The sequence below is a fragment of the Conger conger genome, chromosome 19 (genome assembly GCF_963514075.1).
Source record: "Conger conger chromosome 19, fConCon1.1, whole genome shotgun sequence".
NCBI lineage: Eukaryota > Metazoa > Chordata > Actinopteri > Anguilliformes > Congridae > Conger > Conger conger.
In genome coordinates this window covers 7,410,953-7,432,988 of record NC_083778.1, presented here as the reverse complement: position 1 = coordinate 7,432,988, position 22,036 = coordinate 7,410,953, and the positions used below count along the sequence as shown (strand labels likewise).

At 45.6% G+C, this 22,036-nt stretch overlaps 2 protein-coding genes across 2 annotated transcripts; one reads left to right on the top strand and one right to left on the bottom strand.

Moving 5' to 3' along the window:
• Nucleotides 1-4,417: 4,417 nt before the first annotated feature.
• LOC133119092 (optineurin-like) lies at nt 4,418-12,006 on the top strand. Its single transcript, XM_061229510.1, has 10 exons — nt 4,418-4,577; nt 4,753-4,877; nt 5,685-5,812; nt 7,272-7,360; nt 7,554-7,691; nt 7,894-7,978; nt 8,476-8,619; nt 9,422-9,588; nt 10,137-10,225; nt 10,750-12,006. Exons 2-10 carry the CDS (start codon nt 4,781-4,783, stop codon nt 10,845-10,847), a joined length of 1,035 nt encoding a protein of 344 aa, XP_061085494.1. The 5' UTR covers nt 4,418-4,577; nt 4,753-4,780; the 3' UTR covers nt 10,848-12,006.
• Nucleotides 11,902-21,942, bottom strand: LOC133119093 (uridylate-specific endoribonuclease C-like). Its single transcript, XM_061229511.1, has 7 exons — nt 21,805-21,942; nt 20,613-20,712; nt 15,162-15,273; nt 13,822-13,943; nt 13,517-13,629; nt 13,290-13,443; nt 11,902-12,770 (listed from the first exon to the last, which is right to left on the bottom strand). Exons 1-7 carry the CDS (start codon nt 21,813-21,815, stop codon nt 12,510-12,512), a joined length of 873 nt encoding a protein of 290 aa, XP_061085495.1. The 5' UTR covers nt 21,816-21,942; the 3' UTR covers nt 11,902-12,509.
• Between the last annotated feature and the right edge of the window lie 94 nt (nt 21,943-22,036).

The following is a 22,036-nucleotide window of genomic DNA, read 5'->3' as shown; positions in this document are numbered from 1 at the left end:
GAAACACACAAAGCCACTCAGGAAAGCTCAGGATGTCACATGACCATTCAGGAAGTGAGCGGACCCCTAGTGTGGTGAGGAGCACTTTGCTGCAGTACACATTTTGAAAACTGTCTCGCATTCCCACAAACACTCTGCAAGCTCCTCAGCTGAGCGTGTTACTGAAGCGCTTTGTAATCTCTTGATAAATTCCACCTCAAACATTCATTTTGAGCAAAAACAGAACTGACAGGACAGGACTGAAAGTTTGTTGCTGTGTTCCTGATGAACGGCTACCTCCCAGTTTCTCTGCCTGCTGCAGTTTGTTACTGCCGCATGGAGACGTCCGCCTGACCGAGCCCGGACAGGACTTTAATCTTGAGCCAAAATGGACGCCGGGGCACGTCAAAAACCCGTCTCCTCCCCCCCCCCCGCTCTCCAGCTCTGAGACAAGCGCACATTACAGCCGTTTAATTAAGACGTTTTAAATATTCAGTGGGCCTAAATTAGGAACGTTTTTAAGAAATAATTGGATTCAATTCTATTTTTAAAAAGCGGAGTGTTAGGGGATGACGGGAGCACTCAGGGAGGGGATTAATGTGACGGCGTTTGACCGGGGGAACGGTCGTTTTAGGGTCGTTTCTACTCCGCCTCCCAGTGCTGTTCCACAGGTTATACATTACATTACATTACGTGGCGTTTCGCAGACGCTCTTATCCAGAGCGACGTACAACAAAGTGCAAATCAAACACAAGAACAAGTGCCAAGAGGACCTGAGAGGACAGGACAGTTCCGAGTCCTAGTGTAAACATACAGAAATTCAGAACCCTTGAAGAGTACAATCAACTTTCAAACTAGCATACCACAGTTGGCAGCTAGAATACAACAATACAACAGCCAATAAAAACAAATAAATTAAAATTCCCACCACACCACCACAAATACCTATGTAAGTGCCATTACAGTCTAAGGCTAATCACAGTGATTGTGAGTTGGGGAGGGAAAGGTGTAGCCTGAAGAGATGGGTCTTCAGTCTGCGCTTGAAGGAGGTCAGAGAGTCTGCCGTTCTGACATCTACCGGGAGGTCATTCCACCACCGTGGGACCAGGACAGACAGCAGTCGTGAGCGTGAAGTGCAGGTGTGGCAGAAGGGGTCTTGTCGGTGCCAGTCTACACGAGGCGTGAATAACCCTGACACGGCCGGAGTCTGTTTCATTCAGGTCTGCAATCAGCCGGTCTCCACTCGCTGTTGTGCCTGCAAAGGAATCCTGACGTCTGTTACAATTACATAAAAAACAATCCAGAATTCTCATTTGTTTTCCCTTAAACTCACTACAAACACGAGGAAATCAGCCCCAAAGAAAGCTCATGACGTTTTTGAGTCAGTGATATGGAATTGTGCGGCCTGTAGCGTAGTGGTTAGGGTAAATGACTGGGACACGCAAGGTCGGTGGTTCTAATCCCAGTGTAGCCACAATAAGATCCGCACAGCCGTTGGGCCCTTGAGCAGGGCCCTTAACCCTGCATTGCTCCAGGGGAGGATTGTCTCCTGCTTAGTCAAATCGACTGTACGTCGCTCTGGATAAGAGCGTCTGCCAAATGCCAATAATGTAATGTGTTGTATTCGCAATCTGGAAGAGTTGTTCACACTTTATCATAAGTTTGCATGAATTGGCATCAATTAATGTAGCTGTTGGCTAACTACTGAGAAGTTTATTTGTGCAGCTTTGTTCATTTGTAACGACCTTCGTTGAGGCCAATTCATACTGCCATGGAAAAGCACAGCTCATGCACAATGGGCTCCGTAATTATTGCCGCCCTGAACGATAATGAAGAAAAGAGGCTGCATATAATAAACAGATAATAATCTGTGTGTTAAGTTCAAACATATGGGAAAACTATGCAAAACCTTCAATGCATTTACACATGTTTTTATTCGGTAATAATTTTTTCTGAAAACCCTTGGTGTCAAAATGATTCGCACCCCTCACAATAATTGTAAATATTGTAATTTTACTCAATTTAGTTAGTCTCAGTCTAAAGGAACTATAGTGTGTAATTCCATCACCTGTTTCACTAGAGGATAAAAATGAGGCAATGCATGCAAAATCCCTTTGTCATCCATCAGCATGGGAAAATCCAAAGCACTGTCAATTCAGAAGAGACCGGTGGTAATTGGCTGTCTGGTAGGCCAATTAAGGACAATAATATACAAAATGTAAAACATATGGAATATGCAAACTCATCAGGAAGAGGAGGCAAGTGCGTATTATCCCCGTGGACAGCAAAGAAGATGGCGAGGGAGGATCACAGTTTCATTGTACAGATCGGTTGCTTGGGGTCACCAAGTCTCGAAAAAACCATAAAATGGCACCTCCGTGCCAACAAACTCTTCGGAAAGGGTGGCACAAAGACAGCCCTTACTGGGCACAATTAACAAAAAACAAGCATCTGGAGTTTGCCAAACATCGTCGTAATCATGGGTGGGAGAGAGTGCAATGGTCACAGGTGACGAAAATACACACCGTCAACACACGTTTGGCGGCAGAAGAGGAATGAGAAGCATCTAATACGTACTGTGAAATATGGCGGTGGGTCACTGATGTTTTGGAGATATCCTGCCTGTGGTCCAGGATCACTATTTAAGATCAATGGCAGAATGAGTTCAGCAAAGTACCAGGACGTTTTGGCGGAAAACCTGGGTGTCTCTGTCGAGCAGCTGTGACTTGATCATAGGTAGACCGCCCTTCCGGACAATGACATCTGACGTCCGTCAAATTACACGCAGAAATGAAGCGGAAAATGACATCCACGTTCTGCGGTGGCCATCTCAGTCTCAAGACCTAGATCCCACCAAAATGCTGTGGTCTGAACCGAAGGGGAGGGGTCTCTAAGCGCAAACCCGAGGATATATCGCTGATTCTGAAAAATGGCACAGAAGAATGGTCAGGAGTGTGTCCTTCAACCTTATCATAGGTTGTAGGAAAAGTGTGTGGCTTTCATCTTTGCCGGGGGTGTTAAACCAGCGGTGCCAATAATTGTGAAACCTGTTTTTTTTGGGGAGAAATATTTTTTCTTTGAAAATTGAAAGACTTTGTCTGATTAAATAAAGTATGCGACCATAAACATGTCGGAAAATAAATCTATTCGTGTCAATCGCTATTATTTTTTAGTTTGCAGTGTTTTTTGTGCGTTTGTATCAAAGGTGCCAATAATTCTGGAGCCCACTGTATTTGGTTAACAAATTATTATTTTTGGTAATAATAATAATAATAATAATAATAATAAACTTTATTTATAAAGCACATTTAAAACAACCATGGTTGACCAAAGTGCTGTACAAAACAAAACCAGGCAATAAAATTAAAGATAAAATGAAATGATAAAGAGATTTATTTGGCTTGAGAGAAAAAAATGCAAATCTCTCATCTCTTCTGAAATAAATAAATGAACTCATTTTGGCGCGCCCTCTTGTGTTCGTAAAACCTAATGACCAAAAACCTGTATCTGCTCTCAGGCAATATTACAATGCTACCAACAGGGGGCAGCAAAGAAACGTTTCCTGGTTGCTGTGAGTTAGAAAAAAAATTTGCACTTATGATGACGACTAGCATTCTTTGTGTATCTTCCTAGTTCTAGATGTGATGCTTTGACCTATGTACTTGTAAGTCGCTTTGGATTAAAAGCGTCTGCCAAATGACAAAAAATGTAAAAAAAAAAAAAAATGTAAAAAATATAATTACAATGTGGACAGGTGCAATGTGAATGGCTAAATGCAAATGATGTGCAGGAGGTCCTATTAACGATTCTCCCCGAACCATTCCACGTTTCCCTTTAGATGCCGAGGGTTTACAGGAAAAACAACAAATCATCAAATAAGACACAAGACGGTGGTAACAACAAGGGCCCTGCTGATGTTATCTCTGTATGTCTAACAAATCTGGTTAACCTTTGTATCCCAGTTGGATGCTGATTCACAGGTAACTTGCATTATCTGTGGTTTATTCCTACAAGATCGTTATTCAGCAACCAGTGTACCACACCACCACTGACACCAAACTATTTCCCAAAACATGAGCTATCTAAAGACACCAAACACTGTACGTGGAAAACCCATGGTTCATACAGTGCTATTTCAACTCATCAGTTCTGGGAGCATTCCCCTGAGGTGGCAGAATTGTGCAGAGGCAGCACAATGATGGGAGCAATAGTCCTGTATTGACGAGCACTGTCTTTTCATCAAGCTTTGCTGACCCCGTGTCAACATCGTCAACACAATCTCTTTCTTTTTGGGGGTCTGCAGAGAGGCACACTTACGTAAAATGCCCGACACGACAGAAAAAGAGGCGTTTCAACAGCACATTGGTCGATAATTAAAAACTTGAACTCAGCCTTTGATTGATCAATGAGACAACGATAACATTGCACCTGGCACAGATCAGAATATAAGCCAAACCCTCCTCGAGACAGATCACGATAGGTCAGTGAACGTGGTCGCGGTTGTGGTTCGCGTTAAAACAAGACGGACAGGAGCGCATTTTAAAGTGAATTTACTTGGAACATCTGATCTTCTACCAACGCAGGATCTTTTTTTGCACGTGAGTATATTTGATATTTCCAGAACTGAGTGGTTGTCAATGACCCAAACCCATATTATGACGTTACGCGTGTCGTAGCCTACGTAACGCCACTTGTTTGTCTCAAGAGTGAGAGACCACTCATGCTAACTTTTACTCACAAATTTCACTTGTGATAATATTTTTCTTGCTCCAGTCTACCTTCAGAACTCTGCCTTAACCCAATGGTTTCCAGAGACCCGGCATTCACCTGGGATCTCAACGCGGATTCTACATTATACAGTTCTATGGAGCACGAAAAAGCGGAAGAACAAGTTCCGGGTAAGGATAATAAGGATCTGAAGGACCCTCCGCAGACGACCATAAACGTACTATTTAAAATGTATTAATTGCCATGCAGCTATTTACTGTAGACACGGTGACCGCTTTTACAATATGTGTGCTGTGTAATACATGTACGGGTTATGGGTATTGACTTAAAAACACGGTAAGGGAAACTGAAAGTAAATCTGAGACATTTCTTTGCATATGTATCTTTAACAGATAGATAGTATTAAGTTTCACTTGGTCTAACCTGCAATCGTTGCGGAAAGAACTAGCTGGTTGACCAGTTAGACCAGCTTCATACTGAACATTGTTTGACCAGCTCAAGCTATGTTTTGAAACTGCAGGTAGCTGGTATTTCAAGCTGGTCATAGCTGGATTTAACACCAGGGATGACATTAATTCCACATGAAGTAGATATTGTGAAGTGTATTTAACATTCAGGTAAGACCTGGATGACCGCTAGATTTCTAGTTCAAATAGTTTCTAATTATCCCTTTTTCTTTGAATGGTTCTTTGAGGCCCAGGGTTCATCACCATTCCTGTCATTTGCTCAGTCGTCTTCAGTTTCTGGCATTATTGCAACATTTCCTGATAAGCTCATGCATTACAGCTGAAGACTTTGTTTGGAACGGCTCACGTTAGGTTGGATTTTACACCAGGGTGGCCTACAACTCAGGAGATAATTGAGGTGGAGAGAACTACAAGCCCCAGAAACCTCTGCCTCCCCTCCCCCCCGATGCGGCTGAAATGCAGACCCGTCGTGCTCGTTTAACGCGTCTTGCCTGTTGCTTTGGTCTTCAGCCGCCATGCAGTGGACCGACGGCTCCACAACGGCGACGTACGGGGACGGTACAGGGAGCATGCAGAGGCGCGATGGACAGCGAGACTTTCTGGACGGGAGGGCGAAGGGCTCTGAAGGAGGGGCGCAGGTGAGCTCAGCGGTCCCGCGGTCTTGCGTTCAGAGATTGATTGATTGTGTCTGGATAAGGAACGGGCTATTCCCATCTCCAGAGAAGTCTGTAAGGGAAAATGCCCTTTTTTACATATCACAGGCGTGCATCGTCTGATGATACAGATCCAACAATATACTTTAACTTATTAATTTGCAAATAAATAACAGAGTGAGAAGGTGAGTTACCGACTCTGATTTGAATCAGACCGTAAGTCTCTTATACACACCTTTCCGCAAGGGCGGAGACAAAAACAAGGAAGACATGATGCCGACAGCCTAGGATTGTTATTATTTAGTCTCCAGATAAACTCCAACCTTGCCAAAAGATTGGAATGTGCAGGCATGGTAAAGCAGACATTAATCTCACAGGCTGTCTGTCTGTTTAAGAGACAGGGGAAGATACTTGGAGCATATTACATGGTCTAATCCAGGGGTCTCCAATCTTATCCAGAAAGGGCCGGTGTGTGTGCAGGTTGTTGTTTTAGCGCAGGACTAAGACCGCTGATTCTACTCATCTAGGTCTTGATTTAAAGACCACGATTAGTTCATTAGTATAATCAGGTGTGTTACTGCTGGGTTAAAACAAAAACCTGCACCCACGCCGGCCCTTTTAGGATAAGATTGGAGACCCCTGGTCTAATCTGTAATAAAGATGAAAAATAAAAGGTTGATTAATTCTGTCAGATATGATGAACTTAGCAACGCTTCAGTAGCGGACCGTTCTGTCATGAAAAATGGCGGGGAAAAAAAGTTTGAATCTGAGTTATTGTACCGTTCATTTCTTAATATATAACATGTTGATATAACTTGGATAATTACAATAATAATCCACTGGAAGTCGTGCCTCGCCATGAGACCTTTGTGTTCTCACAACAACTTTCCTGCAAAAGGTTTATTTTGCTGAACAGGAAACTTGAGCCTCACTTATTTTGGCTTGAGTCATTGTCTGCACAAAAATGCAGCTGAACAGGAAACGAACCTTGTTTTTGGTCTCAAAAAATGTGTATGCCACTGCTTTTGTACTGCAGTAAGGATAGAGGACAAGAACAGAAATGTGATATTAAACGAGCAAACGAAGTGGATCCAAGGCACTCTTCCAATGAAGTAAAAAAACAGCTTTATTAATAAAAGGCTAGTTCATAGTTGAACACTAAAAAAATACCAACATGTTTCGGCCAAACAGTGGCCTTCATCAGGGCAGACAAATTAACTCTCCTTCAATGTGAAAACAAAGCAGTCCTGTGGATATGATTAAATGTTGGGTTTAGTGACCATCACTTCGGTCTGTGATTGGGCAGGGAGAGTCCCAGAATGCTGTGTCTCTGACTCCGTGTCTCTGACTCCGTGTCTCTGACTCCGTGTCTCTGACTCCGTGTCTCTGACTCTGTCTCTCTGACTGACTCTGTCTCTCTGACTCTGTGCCTGACTCTGCGCAGGTTGAGGTGGAGCAGCTGAGGAGGGCGCTGCAACAGGCGCAAGCCAATCTGCATCTCGCGCAGAGCTCCAACAAGACCCTGGTGGAAAAGTGAGTGGAGAGCACATAAAGCATATGTAACTGGCTGTGCCCACTGCAGACGTAGGGCTGTGCCCACTGCAGACGTAGGGCTGTGCCCACTAGCCCATTCCAGATGAAGACCAGGAGGAGTGGAGCAGAGAGGAGCATGGAACCCGGAGCAGGTGTTGAAAGTTGCGTTTAACACAACTCTCTCTCTGCACAGGTGCCGGGTCTTGGAGCAGGACATGGCTACGCAGCAGCGGGAGAGACTGCAGTCGCAGGCGGAGAAGCAGTTGCAGCTGCAGTTGGAGAGCGTGCAGTCCCTATTGACCGAAGAGGAGAAGCGGACAGAGCTCTTGCGGTACGTGACCTCACCGGCGCTACAGAAACCTAGCATCACGCAGCGCGGCTGTGTGCCAGAACTCATCCGGGGCCATGCTATTGGCTGAGATGCTCATCAGAGGAGCAGTCATTGGCCTAGCGTAGCACCGGTTGAGTGTGATGACCCCATCTTGCTTGTTGTGCTGGCCTGAGATGAAATGCGTCACGTTTGTGTGTCACAGGAGGACTCTGGCACAGCTGCAAGGCGCCTACAACAAGCTGTCTGAGGAGAACAACTGGATGAAAGCGGAAGGGGCGAATGCTGAGGTGACCATTTTAACCGTTTGTGCTGAACGACAGAATTACCCCATTACCGCCAACTTAAGCCTGTTCATTACTTGCCTCTCTACCACTGAGTGACTGGAGTGCCCTGCTTACTCTGAACTGGGAGCAGACTCCTGTTTGTATATCTTGTGTCCTTGCCCATGATGCCTGTCTCAAAAACCTTTTGAAGGTGATGTGGTTTACTTGGGCGAAATATAGCTGAGAAGAAGAGCAATTTGTCTTGCAGTTGTGAGTGACTGGACAACTTCATTCTGAAATGTAGACCGTGTGTTGCATTGCCTGTGAAGTTGATGAATGATTGGAAAGCTTGTCTTGTCTACAGGTCCAAACTGACAGCTCACAACTTGGCAAAATAACAGTTTTCATAAAAATGAAAGCCGTTACAGGAGCTACCAAGCAGCTGTAGAGTGTGCATAGTCTTTACCCTGCTATGTGTATCGGTCTGCCCCATGACCTTTCAACTCTGACCCTGTCTGCAGAAGTCCACGGTGGAAGAGCTCCAGAACACCCTGGCGATGGCTGAGCAAGCTCTTGCTGCCAAGCAGAACAAGATCGATGCGATGCAGCGGGAGTTCATCAAGAAGAATCAGGAGCTGGAGTCAATCTCAGTATTCCAAGCACAGGTACTGATTCCCACAATGCACCTTTCTGTAGTTCAACGTCAAACGGTGAGTTAAAGAGTAACTGCACTCACTGTTTCAGCCTGGTTCTGCCTTCTGCACACTTTAGAAAACAATGCATACTGGGGGTGGTTGGAGTATTTTGTATGAAGTATTATACAAAAGAGTATTCCCTCACCAATCAGGTTCCGGCAGTGTTCTGTGTCGTATTGATCCTGTAACAGAACACGCTTTTCTACCAGTTTTATATGGCACAATTATATTTCATGTTGAAAAAATGGTATGGACTAAAATGTTTCACTAAAACGTGGGCATACAAACACATTTACAGCTAAAACAAATGTGATCTAGAGCGTAACTACCCTTCAAGTGTATGAGATGGCCTTAAAGGAGTGGAAGGCGACTATACCTGTAAAATGTGCTGCGTTTCTGTTGCGCTTTTATCCAAAGCGCTTTAAATGGTGCTGTACAATTGATGCTTTTCATTCACCCATTCATACACCCACTCATGGCGATTGGCTGCCGTGCAAGGCACTGACCTGCTCGTCAGGAGCATTTGGGGGGTTGGGCGTCTTGCTCAGGGACACTTCGACACAGCAAGGGCGGCGGATGGAACCGGGAACCCTCCGACTGCCAGACGACTGCTCTTACTGCCTGAGCCATGTCGGTTGACAATCAGACACAGACACAGACACAGACACAGACACAGACACAGACACAGACACAGACACAGACACAGACACAGACACAGACACAGACACAGACACAGACACAGGGCATCCCTCACCTCCTCTATGCTCGGCAGGCAGAGGTCTACATGGCGGATTTCCTCGCCGAGCGGGAGGCCAGGGAGAAGATCCACACGGAGAAGGAGAAGGTGATGGAGCAGCTGGCGTTCCTGAAGGAGGAGAACCGGCAGCTGAAGGAGGAGAACCGGCAGCTGAAGGAGGAGCTGGAGTCGCAGTCGGCTAAGTGCGTGACCTGCGTATTCTTTTATTCGTTAACCTTTATTTATACTGGTTAAGTTGACTGGGCACGCATGTTCTTCTGCAGTCAGTAACTGCCCTTCTGCAGTTATCAGGTGGGTGGGGACAGTATACAGACAGCCAGCTTAGCCAATGAACAGAGCTTTTTTGTTTTCATTGGCTTTATTTTTTTAATTTAAAGAGAGAACAACTGCCACTGACCACACATAACCCAGAGAGAAGCTCCACCAATCACGCATTGTGTCAGTTAAGCAGAAACGGAACCCCTTGATGGTGATTGGTGGATACTTGCTGGCTGTGAAAGGGACAAAAGGCAGAACGTGTCCACCGACTGCCGTCTTTCTTTCGGTTTGTCGTCGTCGACGTACTCTGTGATTTGGCGGAGAGCTCCTCTCGAGTGATTGGTCCGACGGTCACTGCAGCGATGTCACCAGTGCGGGAGTGGGAGGAGCTGGAGTTATACCTCCTCGGCTGCGGAAATGACGCGACTCGCAGTGGCCCTGTAATTACCCACAATGCTTTCTGCTCTTCCAGTCGCAACCTGTTGGAGATGCGGAATCGCCATCAGCAGACGCAGAAGCCACTGGGAGGCACGCTCTCAAACATTTGGCAGTGGGCCAAAGGTAGGAGACTGAGGGTCACGTGACTGAAGACTGCTTTGTAGACCGTAGTGGAGTCTGACATTAAGAGAGCTCCATTTTAAAGAGTCAATCTGTCCTTTTTTTTTTTTTTTTTTTTTTTTTTTTCTCATATTAAAAAAAGAACATGGTTGATGTAATGTTTCGCCAGTAAACTCATGAGTTGTGTTTTAGAGCGGTTGTGTACTAGAGTGTCTCACTGATGGTGAGGTAACAGGACACTGTCTAAGTATATGGTGCTGAGGATCAGATGACAGCTAGCCAATGAGACGCTGTATAACTAGAGCATGGTGAGGATCAGATGACAGCTAGCCAATGAGACGCTGTATAACTAGAGCATGGTGAGGATCAGGTGACAGCCAACCAATGAGACGCTGTATAACTAGAGCATGGTGAGGATCAGATGACCGCTAGCCAATGAGACGCTGTATAACTAGAGCATGGTGAGGATCAGATGACAGCTAGCCAATGAGACGCTGTATCATGGGATCTGCCCTTGTCTTCCCCAGGTGAGCCGAACATCCAGGAGCACACCTGTCCCAAATGTGAAGGGGCCTACCCTGACCTGGACAGCCTGCAGATTCACATCATGGACTGCATCGTCTGACAGGTTGCCATGGCGCCTTGGACACGCTAAACCGTATCACTAGAGAACAAATTTTCCCCACGTGTAATCCGTTCCTTTCGAATAAAGTCTCCGCTGCAAACCACCCTTAAAGCTACAATAGGTGATGTCGGACTTCTAACAGTCAAGAGAGGAATAGCAGCAACCAACGCTTTCAAACCACAACACTGTTTATCCCTCCCTCTTCTCTGTGAATGCGCTGATGTTGAAACGCCATTGGCTGTGGCAATTAGAACCAATTTTCAACCAATGAGCTATTGTTCAGTCATACAATGTTTTGGTACAGAGTGTTGAGCCAACAACTGTGTAGTTTGTAGTAGTCGTATACAGTTGTCGTATATGGTCTCCGTATCTGAACACCCTCTGCACTTTAGGTGTATATCTATCATACCTCTATTGTTATATATTGCAAATACCCTTTTCAATGTGATGGAGTCTTAAGTGTGCCAAGGCCAAATCGAATACAAATCGAAATTGAATGAGTCTGAAATGAATGCATTTAATCCCAAGTGGTTCTCTGAAGAATGCATGCTATTTTCTGACTGGAAACGGGTCCTGGTTCCACTTTACGAAGTATCTGCGGTCTGCTCTCTCTCTGAGTTATGTTCTGCCACATCAGACAATGTGATATGGCGAATGAGTTTTGATTTTCTTTTCTTTTTTTTACGATGGTATGGACACGCATGCCAGAAGACATTATCTTCTTATTCAACTTGTTCATCATTAACATAGCCAAAGGTCGCTGCCGTTTTGCAAACCGACCTGCCCTGTCGTGTCGAAATCTTTCTCCTGAATTTAACTGCAGACCGCTGTCAGGAAATAAAGTGTTAAGCCAAAAGCTACTGTCACATGTTTGGGTATGTTTGTTTGTATGTTTTGGGTTGGGTATGTATGTTTGTTGTTTGCATGTATTGGGTTTGGTATGTTTGTTATTTGTATGCATTGGGTTGGTTATGTATGTCTCCGCAAAATAACCCAGAGGTTTCTCGGTGAAACGGGAATATCCGAAGTTCAGATTTTGACATTCAGACAAATAAAAGGTTTGCAGTGGTAAGATTTATTACATTAGCTGATAAACAGAGCAATGACTTTGGTGTGTGTATATGTATTTTATCAATAAATGTAATTGTTATATTTTAAACATTCCTTCACATTTTGCAGTATAATTCACTTGCGTCAGTCCCCGTTAAGCAACTTCTGGTGGCAGCCAAGAGATTCCGAACCTCCCAACATAACACAGAGCGACTGATCATCCCAATACATTTGTAATTGAAAAAATGTTTCTCGAGAAATTAATTCACATTAAACGGAAAAAAAGAGGAGAAATGTTGAAATGCGTCAGGCAATTATAACAGTTATAGTCCGAAATGTCTTGAATTGTCGTGTAAGTATTGCAAAAAAACAAGAGTAAGCAAAATACTGAAAGCAAGCGGACCTGATGCCAAAACGGGGCACATTTTCACAGCCATAACATGGGCTCATGTATGTGCTAACACTAAGGCACTAAAACGATAACAAAGCCTACTGTCAGGCCTCCGAGAACTGATCTGGGATCAGCCGCGGGGCCCGGACCCTAACCCCGGCCGCCCTGCGCTCGCGGCTACAGCTGATCCCGGATCAGCGAGCGGCCGGCGGCGCGCCGCCCTACAGGGGACAGTTGTTGCTGGTCAGGAGTTTGGGGTAGGAGGTCCCGATGGAGGCCCCGAAGCGGTACACCACCACCTCCAGGTGGTACTCGTCCAGCTGGACCAAGGTGTGGATCTCCGGCTCGGCGGAGGAGAGGAAGACGATGGTGAAGAGGGCCACCTCGAACTCGGGGCTCACGCCGATGAAGGAGCTGCCCACCGGCTTCAGCAGACCCTTCCAGCTGAACTGCAGGTTCAACACGTGGTCGTCCTCGTCCGGCTGCGGGGAAAAAGCACATCGGTATCCGTCGCCTTTGAACTCTCGCGTTTTAAAACGCTCCAGACTAAATTCGATGCCTGTGCTTGCCCTGTGGCTAATTCACGATCGGTCCGGCGCGATTCCGATGAAAAGCGTTGAATTCCCGCCAATGTGTTTCGGGACGTGGAGCTCTGAGGCGGCATAGCTGTTCTGTAGCGCACACCCGATTGGCCGTCTACTCAGCGGAAGCACCGCTGATTGGTTAAAGAACCTGCGCGATCACATTTTCAGGCCCGATATACGGATATAGGTGTATTTGTCATCGCTCTGAGCGTCTGCCAAATGCCATTAATGTAATGTTAATGAATTCATTAAGAATGAATGAATAATCCAAAATCTAATGGAAAAACTTCATAAGAATATAAAATAAACATGAGAATAATATCAACAAAATGAACAATGAGTTGTAGGTTCACAGCACGTCGATTCCTGAGAGACTTTCCTAAAATGGCCGCCGTTCCGGTCGGGGGGGGGGCTCACCGTGCTCTTCCGGTCCCGGGCTTTGTAGCCCTTGTAGTCCACGTGGCGGCACTTCTCCTGCAGGTAGAACTGCACCCAGTTGTGGAAGCCCATGATCTCCCTGCCGTGCCGGGTCTCTCCGACGAACACGTGCTCGAAGCCGCAGGAGTCCGCCCTGTTCCGCACGCAAATGAGCATCGTGCTGTCGCCAGGAGGACAGTGGAACGTGTGTGACGCCGGGTACCTACCCGCAGTGCCTGTTGCGGTGGTAGAGACGGAACCAGATGTCGTACAGCTGCCTCTTGAACTGCTGGCTGTCCGGCGGGGACTGGCCTTTGCGGACCAGGTATTGGTGAGCGTGCTGTAAGGGAAAAAACGCATACAGGTGTGCCCTCACACACACATACAGGTGTGCCCTCACACACACACACACACACACACACACACACACATACAGGTGCGCGCTCACATACAGACGGCTTCCGTTAACTTCACGCCTGCACAGAAACTGAATTGAGCTGAAGCAGTTTGCCTGCCTGCCTGACCACCTTACCTTCATGACCTCGGTCTTCATGATGGCGTCCAGGAAGAGGCGATTCTCTTCCTCCTCCTGCGCGGTGACCGTCTCAGCTGTGCCCGTGGACATCTCGTAGTTATCCAGCAGGTTGATGAAACCTGAAGAGAGCCCGAATTAACAGACGCAAAGGGCAGAGGCAGAAAAGTCTCTCTCTAATACTGTAGGAACCGCGTAGTGGGGGGCAGCCTGTCGCCTAGGGGCTAAGGGACATGACTGGGACCCGGAAGGTTGGTGGTTCAAGCCCCGGTGTAGCCACAGTAGGATCCGCACAGCTGTTGGGCCCTTGAGCAAGGCCCGGAAGGGATTGCCCCCCTGCTTTAGTTTAGTCTAATCAACTGGAAGTCGCTTTGGATAAAAGTGTCAGCTTAATAACTGTAATGCATAGCTAGACTTAGACTAAGCAGGGACCAATCCTCCCCTGAAGCAATGCAGGGTTAAGGGCCTTGCTCAAGGGCCCAACGGCTGTGCGGATCTTATTGTTGGACTTGAGGCACCAACCTTCGATCTGCCGTTTGTTGGTTAGCAGTTAGATGAAGTTGTTTTGCCCAGCCGTAAGATAAAGATGTTTTGCTAAAGAGCTGATTTAGCAGGAACTACGAGAATATGTCCATGCCTGGATCAATGTAGAATGCGATGAGCGGATAGTTTTCACACAAACGGAGACTAGAAAGGAGAACTTGCTGCTTGTTTCAGAGAAAGCACCGTGCTGATGTATTGTGAATTCTCTGCAAGCTTCTTGTAATAAAGAGCCTTATCACAGTGGTCTTTCTTAACTCAGAGCGCTTTATTTCCTTGACAATTTGGATTCTGTTCTCGGTTGGGTCCACTAAATATAATCAACAGCAAATTATAATTAACCTGAAGACAAAAGTAATTACAAAAGTACAAAAAGTTTGGGGATAAAACTCGCGCGTGTGTATGATTGGCTGGGGACACGCGCGTGCGTGTGATTGGCTGGGGACACTCACGTGCGTGCGTGTGATTGGCTGGGGACACTCACGTGCGTGTGATTGGCTGGGGACACTCACGTGCGTGCGTGTGATTGGCTGGGGACACTCACGTGCGTGCGTGTGATTGGCTGGGGACACTCACGTGCGTGCGTGTGATTGGCTGGGGACACTCACGTGCGTGCGTGTGATTGGCTGGGGACACTCCCGTGCGTGCGTGTGATTGGCTGGGGACACTCACGTGCGTGCGTGTGATTGGCTGGGGACACTCACGTGCGTGCGTGTGATTGGCTGGGGACACTCCCGTGCGTGCGTGTGATTGGCTGGGGACACTCACGTGCGTGCGTGTGATTGGCTGGGGACACTCACGTGCATAGGTCTCGATGCTCTTCAGCTTCTGCTCGTCGACGTAAGAGAAGAGCGAGGCGTGTGCGTGGTCCGTGGCGCTGTTACTCCCGCGGCTCACATACCCCGCCCTGCCCTGCGCCAGAGAGTATACCACTGTTACACCACTCTCTCAAACACACACACTGTTACACCACTCTCTCAAACACACACACTGTTACACCACTCTCTCAAACACACACACTGTTACTCCACTCTCTCAAACACACACACTGTTACTCCACTCTCTCAAACACACACACTGTTACACCACTCTCTCAAACACACACACTGTTACTCCACTCTCTCAAACACACACACTGTTACTCCACTCTCTCAAACACACACACTGTTACTCCACTCTCTCAAACACACACACTGTTACTCCACTCTCTCAAACACACACACTGTTACTCCACTCTCTCAAACACACACACACTGTTACTCCACTCTCTCAAACACACACACTGTTACTCCACTCTCTCAAACACACACACTGTTACTCCACTCTCTCAAACACACACACTGTTACACCACTCTCTCAAACACACACACTGTTACTCCACTCTCTCAAACACACACACTGTTACACCACTCTCTCAAACACACACACTGTTACTCCACTCTCTCAAACACACACACTGTTACTCCACTCTCTCAAACACACACACTGTTACTCCACTCTCTCAAACACACACTGTTACTCCACTCTCTCAAACACACACACTGTTACTCCACTCTCTCAAACACACACACTGTTACTCCACTCTCTCAAACACACACACTGTTACTCCACTCTCTCAAACACACACACACTGTTACTCCACTCTCTCAAACACACACTGTTACACCACTCTCTCAAACACACACACTGTTACACCACTCTCTCAAACACACACACTGTTACTCCACTCTCTCAAACACACACACTGTTACACCACTCTCTCAAACACACACACTGTTACTCCACTCTCTCAAACACACACACTGTTACTCCACTCTCTCAAACACACACACTGTTACTCCACTCTCTCAAACACACACACTGTTACTCCACTCTCTCAAACACACACTGTTACTCCACTCTCTCAAACAAACACACTGTTACTCCACTCTCTCAAACACACACACTGTTACTCCACTCTCTCAAACACACACACTGTTACTCCACTCTCTCAAACACACACACACTGTTACTCCACTCTCTCAAACACACACACTGTTACTCCACTCTCTCAAACACACACACTGTTACTCCACTCTCTCAAACACACACACTGTTACTCCACTCTCTCAAACACACACACTGTTACTCCACTCTCTCAAACACACACACTGTTACTCCACTCTCTCAAACACACACTGTTACTCCACTCTCTCAAACAAACACACTGTTACTCCACTCTCTCAAACACACACACTGTTACTCCACTCTCTCAAACACACACACTGTTACTCCACTCTCTCAAACACACACACTGTTACTCCACTCTCTCAAACACACACACTGTTACTCCACTCTCTCAAACACACACTGTTACTCCACTCTCTCAAACACACACACTGTTACTCCACTCTCTCAAACACACACACACTTATACCACTCTCTCAAACACACACACTGTTTTTACATTTTAGTCATTTGGCAGACGCTTTTAATCCAAAGCGACTTACAAGTGCATAGGTTCTACCACAAGTCAAAGCATCACATCCAGAACTAGAAAAATACACCTGGACTGCTGTTCTAAACATATAGTCGTCATCATAAGTGCAATTTTTTTTTTTTTTTTTTTTTTGGGGGGGGGTTAGACAGGGATAGGGGTATCAGAAGGGGGGGGCGGGGTAAATCAGGAGGGGGGACTAAGGTAGAGTTTGAACAGGTGTGTTTTGAGTCTGCGTCGAAATAGGGGGAGGGATTCTGCTGTCCTGACAGTGGTAGGCAAGTCATTCCACCACTGAGGAACCAGAACGGAAAACAGGCGTGAACGTGCAGCTCGACCGCCAGGTGCCCGTAGAGAGGGAATCGTAAGGCGACCAGAGCTGGCAGACCGGAGTGGTCTAGCTGGGGAGTAGGGAGTGATCAGGGATTGTATGTAATGTGGGGCAGTCCCCTTAGCAGCCTGAAATGCCAACACTAGGGCCTTGAATCGGATGCGTGCGGCAATAGGAAGCCAGTGGAGGCCAATGAGAAGCACTGTTACTCCACTCTCTCAAACACACACACTGTTACTCCACTCTCTCAAACACACACACCCTATACCACTCCTCTCAAACACACACACCCTATACCACTCCTCTCAAACACACACACCCTATACCACTCCTCTCAAACACACACACCCTATACCACTCCTCTCAAACACACACACCCTATACCACTCCTCTCAAACACACACACTGTTACTCCACTCTCTCAAACACACACACCCTATACCACTCCTCTCAAACACACACACCCTAATACCACTGCTATCAAACACACTTTACTGAGCTTGTCAGAAATGAAGCCACAGCAGAAGTACTTTTTTGTTCTTCAAGAAACAAATGTGCCCTGAAAGCACAGTAATGTTCTCTTTGGGTACAAATGAGTGCATTTGCCAACCAAAAAAGGTACAAATGAATGATATATTGCTGGCTAGGGGTACAATGTTATGTACCTATAGGGTACCATCCCACAGACAGATTTTCAGGCACTTGTACTATGTACCTTTATTTCTTTTTTTTTCTTTTTTTTTTAAAGATATTTTTTAGGCCTTTTTCAGCTTTATTGGACAGTGTATAGTATAGAGAGACAGGAAGAATGGGAGCGAGAGAGAGGGGAAGACATGCGACAAATGTCAGACGGTCGGATTCGAACCGTCGACGTCGCGACTCGCAACGAGCATGCGGTCAATGCTCTGCAGGCTGCGCCACCGAGACACCAAGTACCTTTATTTCTGATAGTGTATTGAAATACTCTGAGTCCAGACCCCATATGGCAGGCTTGATTGCACCAGGCAAGATCAGTAGAGCACAGAAAAGTACTTGAGTACGTATTTCACCCAGGTCCAGACTACTGCGTATGGGATTTCAGTTTATAAGTTCAGCCAGTACTTATTTCCCCAGTGGACTAAGTAAACGTGGGAGACAGACATGAATATCGCTCAGGCAGGAACGTTCCAGGCTTGAGCGAGAAAGATTGCAAAAACAGGGAGGATGAGAAGTTTTCTTTTCGACGATGTCCTTGGAACTGGCGTTTACCCAGTCCCCTTGTTAAGCCTGAGAGTCCATGGGACTAGCACACACACGTTTGCAGAGGCCCTCTTACAGGGTATAAAGATTCACTGTTAAAAATAATGTTTTAGTACAGTACAAGCTTGGATTTTTTGTTCTCAACCCAACAGCACTTTGTATATTAATTATACCATGACCACTTTTCTGTTTTGTTTGTGTGTCTTTAATATTTGGCATCGTATCTGCTCATATCCTCAAACAATGATTGGCTGAGGCGGTGAGAGCAGTCGTCTCATTGGCTCAGGCGGTAAGAGCAGTCGTCTCATTGGCTCAGGCGGTAAGAGCAGTCGTCTCATTGGCTCAGGCGGTGAGAGCAGTCGTCTCATTGGCTCAGGGGGTAAGAGCGGTCATCTGGCAGTCGGAGGGTCGCCAGTTCAATCCCGCCCTGGGTGTGAGCAAGACGCCTAACCCCCAAATGCTCCTGACGAGCCGGTCGGCGCCTCGCATGGCAGCCGATCGCCGTCGGTGTGGGAGTGTGTGTATGAACGGGTGAAAGAGAAGCATCAATTGTACAGCGCTTCGGATAAAGGCACTATATAAATGCCGACCATTTACCATTTATTAATACCTTCTTTTTTAATCTGCTGTACGCCAATGTATAAGTAGCTGTTAGCCTGACAAAACTTTCAGTCGACAAACCCCCCCCCCCCACCCCCCAGCTGAAATGGTACATTCTGGAGTCTTTGCATACTGGAACATGCTGTGACTGGGACTGAGACCAATAAACATTTACATTTTACACAAATGTAGGTTACTGCCAATGCGAAGCACTGCAAACGTCTACTTTATTTAAGTAGCGATACTCTACGCGCCATTTTCTAAACAAAGTAACCTGTCGATGCTCTTTTGCTCATTTTGAATTTTCACGCTGCTTTTTTCTCAGTGAGGACATCAAAGGGCATTAAATTATAGAAAGACAAACCCCCATTTAATAATGTGAGTGCACCACGATTAGACTGAATGATTTGTGTGTAAAATCGTTTTGGAAAAATGAATTACGAGCGGAGTAAATGTATTTCATAGAATGGTGTCAACAGATGCTGCTTAACCCCGTCGAGACCCCGCACCCAGAGCTAATAATAGCCTCTCTCCATTAATGCCCGTTTTGTTCAGAGCATCAAGATGTTGGAGCTGGATGATGCAATAGAACAGGCCTCAATGGCAAACAACCGTGAGGAAATATCCCCCCTGTCACGTGACGTGGGTTTGGCACGCGAGACCAAATGCACAACAGATGATTGTCGTCAATGCGCTCTCTGGAAACAAAGAGAAAGAGCAGAGCTTCAGCAGACCCAGCTGCAAGACCGCTCACCACAGATAGTCTTCCCTCACGTTATCAAACACTGCCACGCACAACCTGCTCCAGATCAAAACCGGATGCGATTGAAGCTGAAATATTTTGACACCTGTCAATCGTGACTGTCCCCATCGACTTTATAGCAGAGTCTGGGGTGAAACGCCAGGCCAGGTGATTGGCTACGTTCACCCAAGCCAAATATTCACGAGTCTGTCTCTGATCCCGCTCAACCGTGCCACAATCTCTTACTCAAATTACCCTTTCACAGCTGCAAGGCCAGGGTGTGTGTGTGTGGTGAGTGAGTGAGTGAGTGGGTGTGTGTGTGAGTGTGTGAGTGTGTGAGTGAGTTTAAAATGTTCTGCTAAATTGTACAACCATTTTCTATATTTTTACAGTGGGATTAAAACATCGCAAATAATCTTCATAAAATGAAATGGCCAACACTGACTAAACTGGGCTGACTGAGATAATACAAATAAAATAATAATAATAATCATAATAATAATAATAATAATAATAATAATGATAGTCATAATTTGTATACACCTTTTAAGTCACAAAGTGCTTTACATAGAAAAAATCCAAAAACGAGCTGATAGAAAAAGCACAAAGGTATAAATAATGACGGAATAAAAGCAAGATAAAAGCAGCATTAGACTGGTCCAGGACCCAAGAAATGGCATCCGGTAAAAGTCGGTTTTCAGAAGCGATTCAAAAGAACACATCCCCAGGCAGGCTGTTGCTAAGCGCTGTCTGCGTTTTGCATGACAGGGCTAGACCAAGTGTCAGGCCGTGAGAGGGGGGGATTCAGGGAGGCCCACAGCTTCAGCACTGTGAACCTGCGTACCTGTAGCCTGTGTCCCTACCTGCAGAGATATGACATAGTCTGCCCCGGGCTTCAAACGGTTGACATCCAGCTTCCACAACTCATTTAGAACGTGAGATAGCTCCTGGTTTACTCCTCGACTGCAGTGGGTTAAAGAAAATGTATATTAATAATAATCATGCCATCAAAATAAAAACATACTTAATAACTGCATTTCCAAAATAATATTTGAAAATTTCAGAAACTATATACACTTTTTTGATGTAACCGGGAATTAAAATAATAAGCAATAAAATGTGATTATTGTGGGGATGTGCTGTTGAGTGTGAACATGCTGAAGATGTGGTCTGAGCAGTGAGATGTCATGGTGCTTGTTTTATGCTCAACAAGGATGATATTTTAGCAGGCAGCAAGCAGTGACAAGCAAGCACCTGTGTGGATAGCTTTCCTGAGGCCAACAGTGCAGGCCTGTGAGAGTGCTGTGCACCTATAAAAGGTAGTTCCCGGGGCCATTCTGTGTAAAGCACAAATATTTAATAAATGTGCAAAAACCCAGAGGCCTGGACCTCACCTAAAGAGTGTATATACATTATCATTATTTGAATTGAAGGATACAAAGAGAGAAGACTAAATCGTACATAAAATGAAAAGAAAAATAAAGTTTTTCATTTGTGGGAAAAATACCAATACGTACAGACACCCAACACACATATGCACACAGAGAATGTGATTCATGCCTAACATCTGAAATCTTGTGAAATGTATGAATCTGTAATATTCATGAAATAAGTGGGAAAGTTAATATAGTTCCTCTTTTTTTGACTGAGTAGCTATTAAGATTCGGTTTCATTTCTTGGGAAGGGGCTTAAAAAGTCCCTTGAGGAAACCAGCGTTTTAGGAAACGCAGCAATGCATGCAGAACTTGTAGTAATCTAATAATAATGGAAATTACATTATTTGAATTATTAAAATATATCTGCTGTATGATTAAGCTATACGTTTTGGAGTTCAAGTTGAAACAGAAGGACTGTTTAAGCCCCTTCCCAAAAAATTAAACTGATCTTCATAACTGCTCAGTCGACTTTTGCGCAATTGTTATTATTATTAAATCTCTGTTTCGATGAAAAGATAAAGTTTGATGCTGCAAAATATGCACGGTGCTTGAGCAGTATTTTTACGAAAGGTAGAAGACTACATTAATTCAAATGGCAAGGATATCGAAGATATCTTACCCATGCGCCATTGTAGCAGGTTATTTCTCTTGATTTCAGAACGCAGTTTCACAGCGGCTTCGCACCAAAAACGCGTCTTCGTACAAGTTGAGAAATATAACGGGCTGGGCAAGCTCGTCTGTCAATCACACAATTTCCGTTTCATTATTGTCCAATAAGATTTTTCAAAAGGAGTACACGCCTCCTCGTATCAATTTACGGTCCTACCCATATGAGTAATGACGCCAGCAAC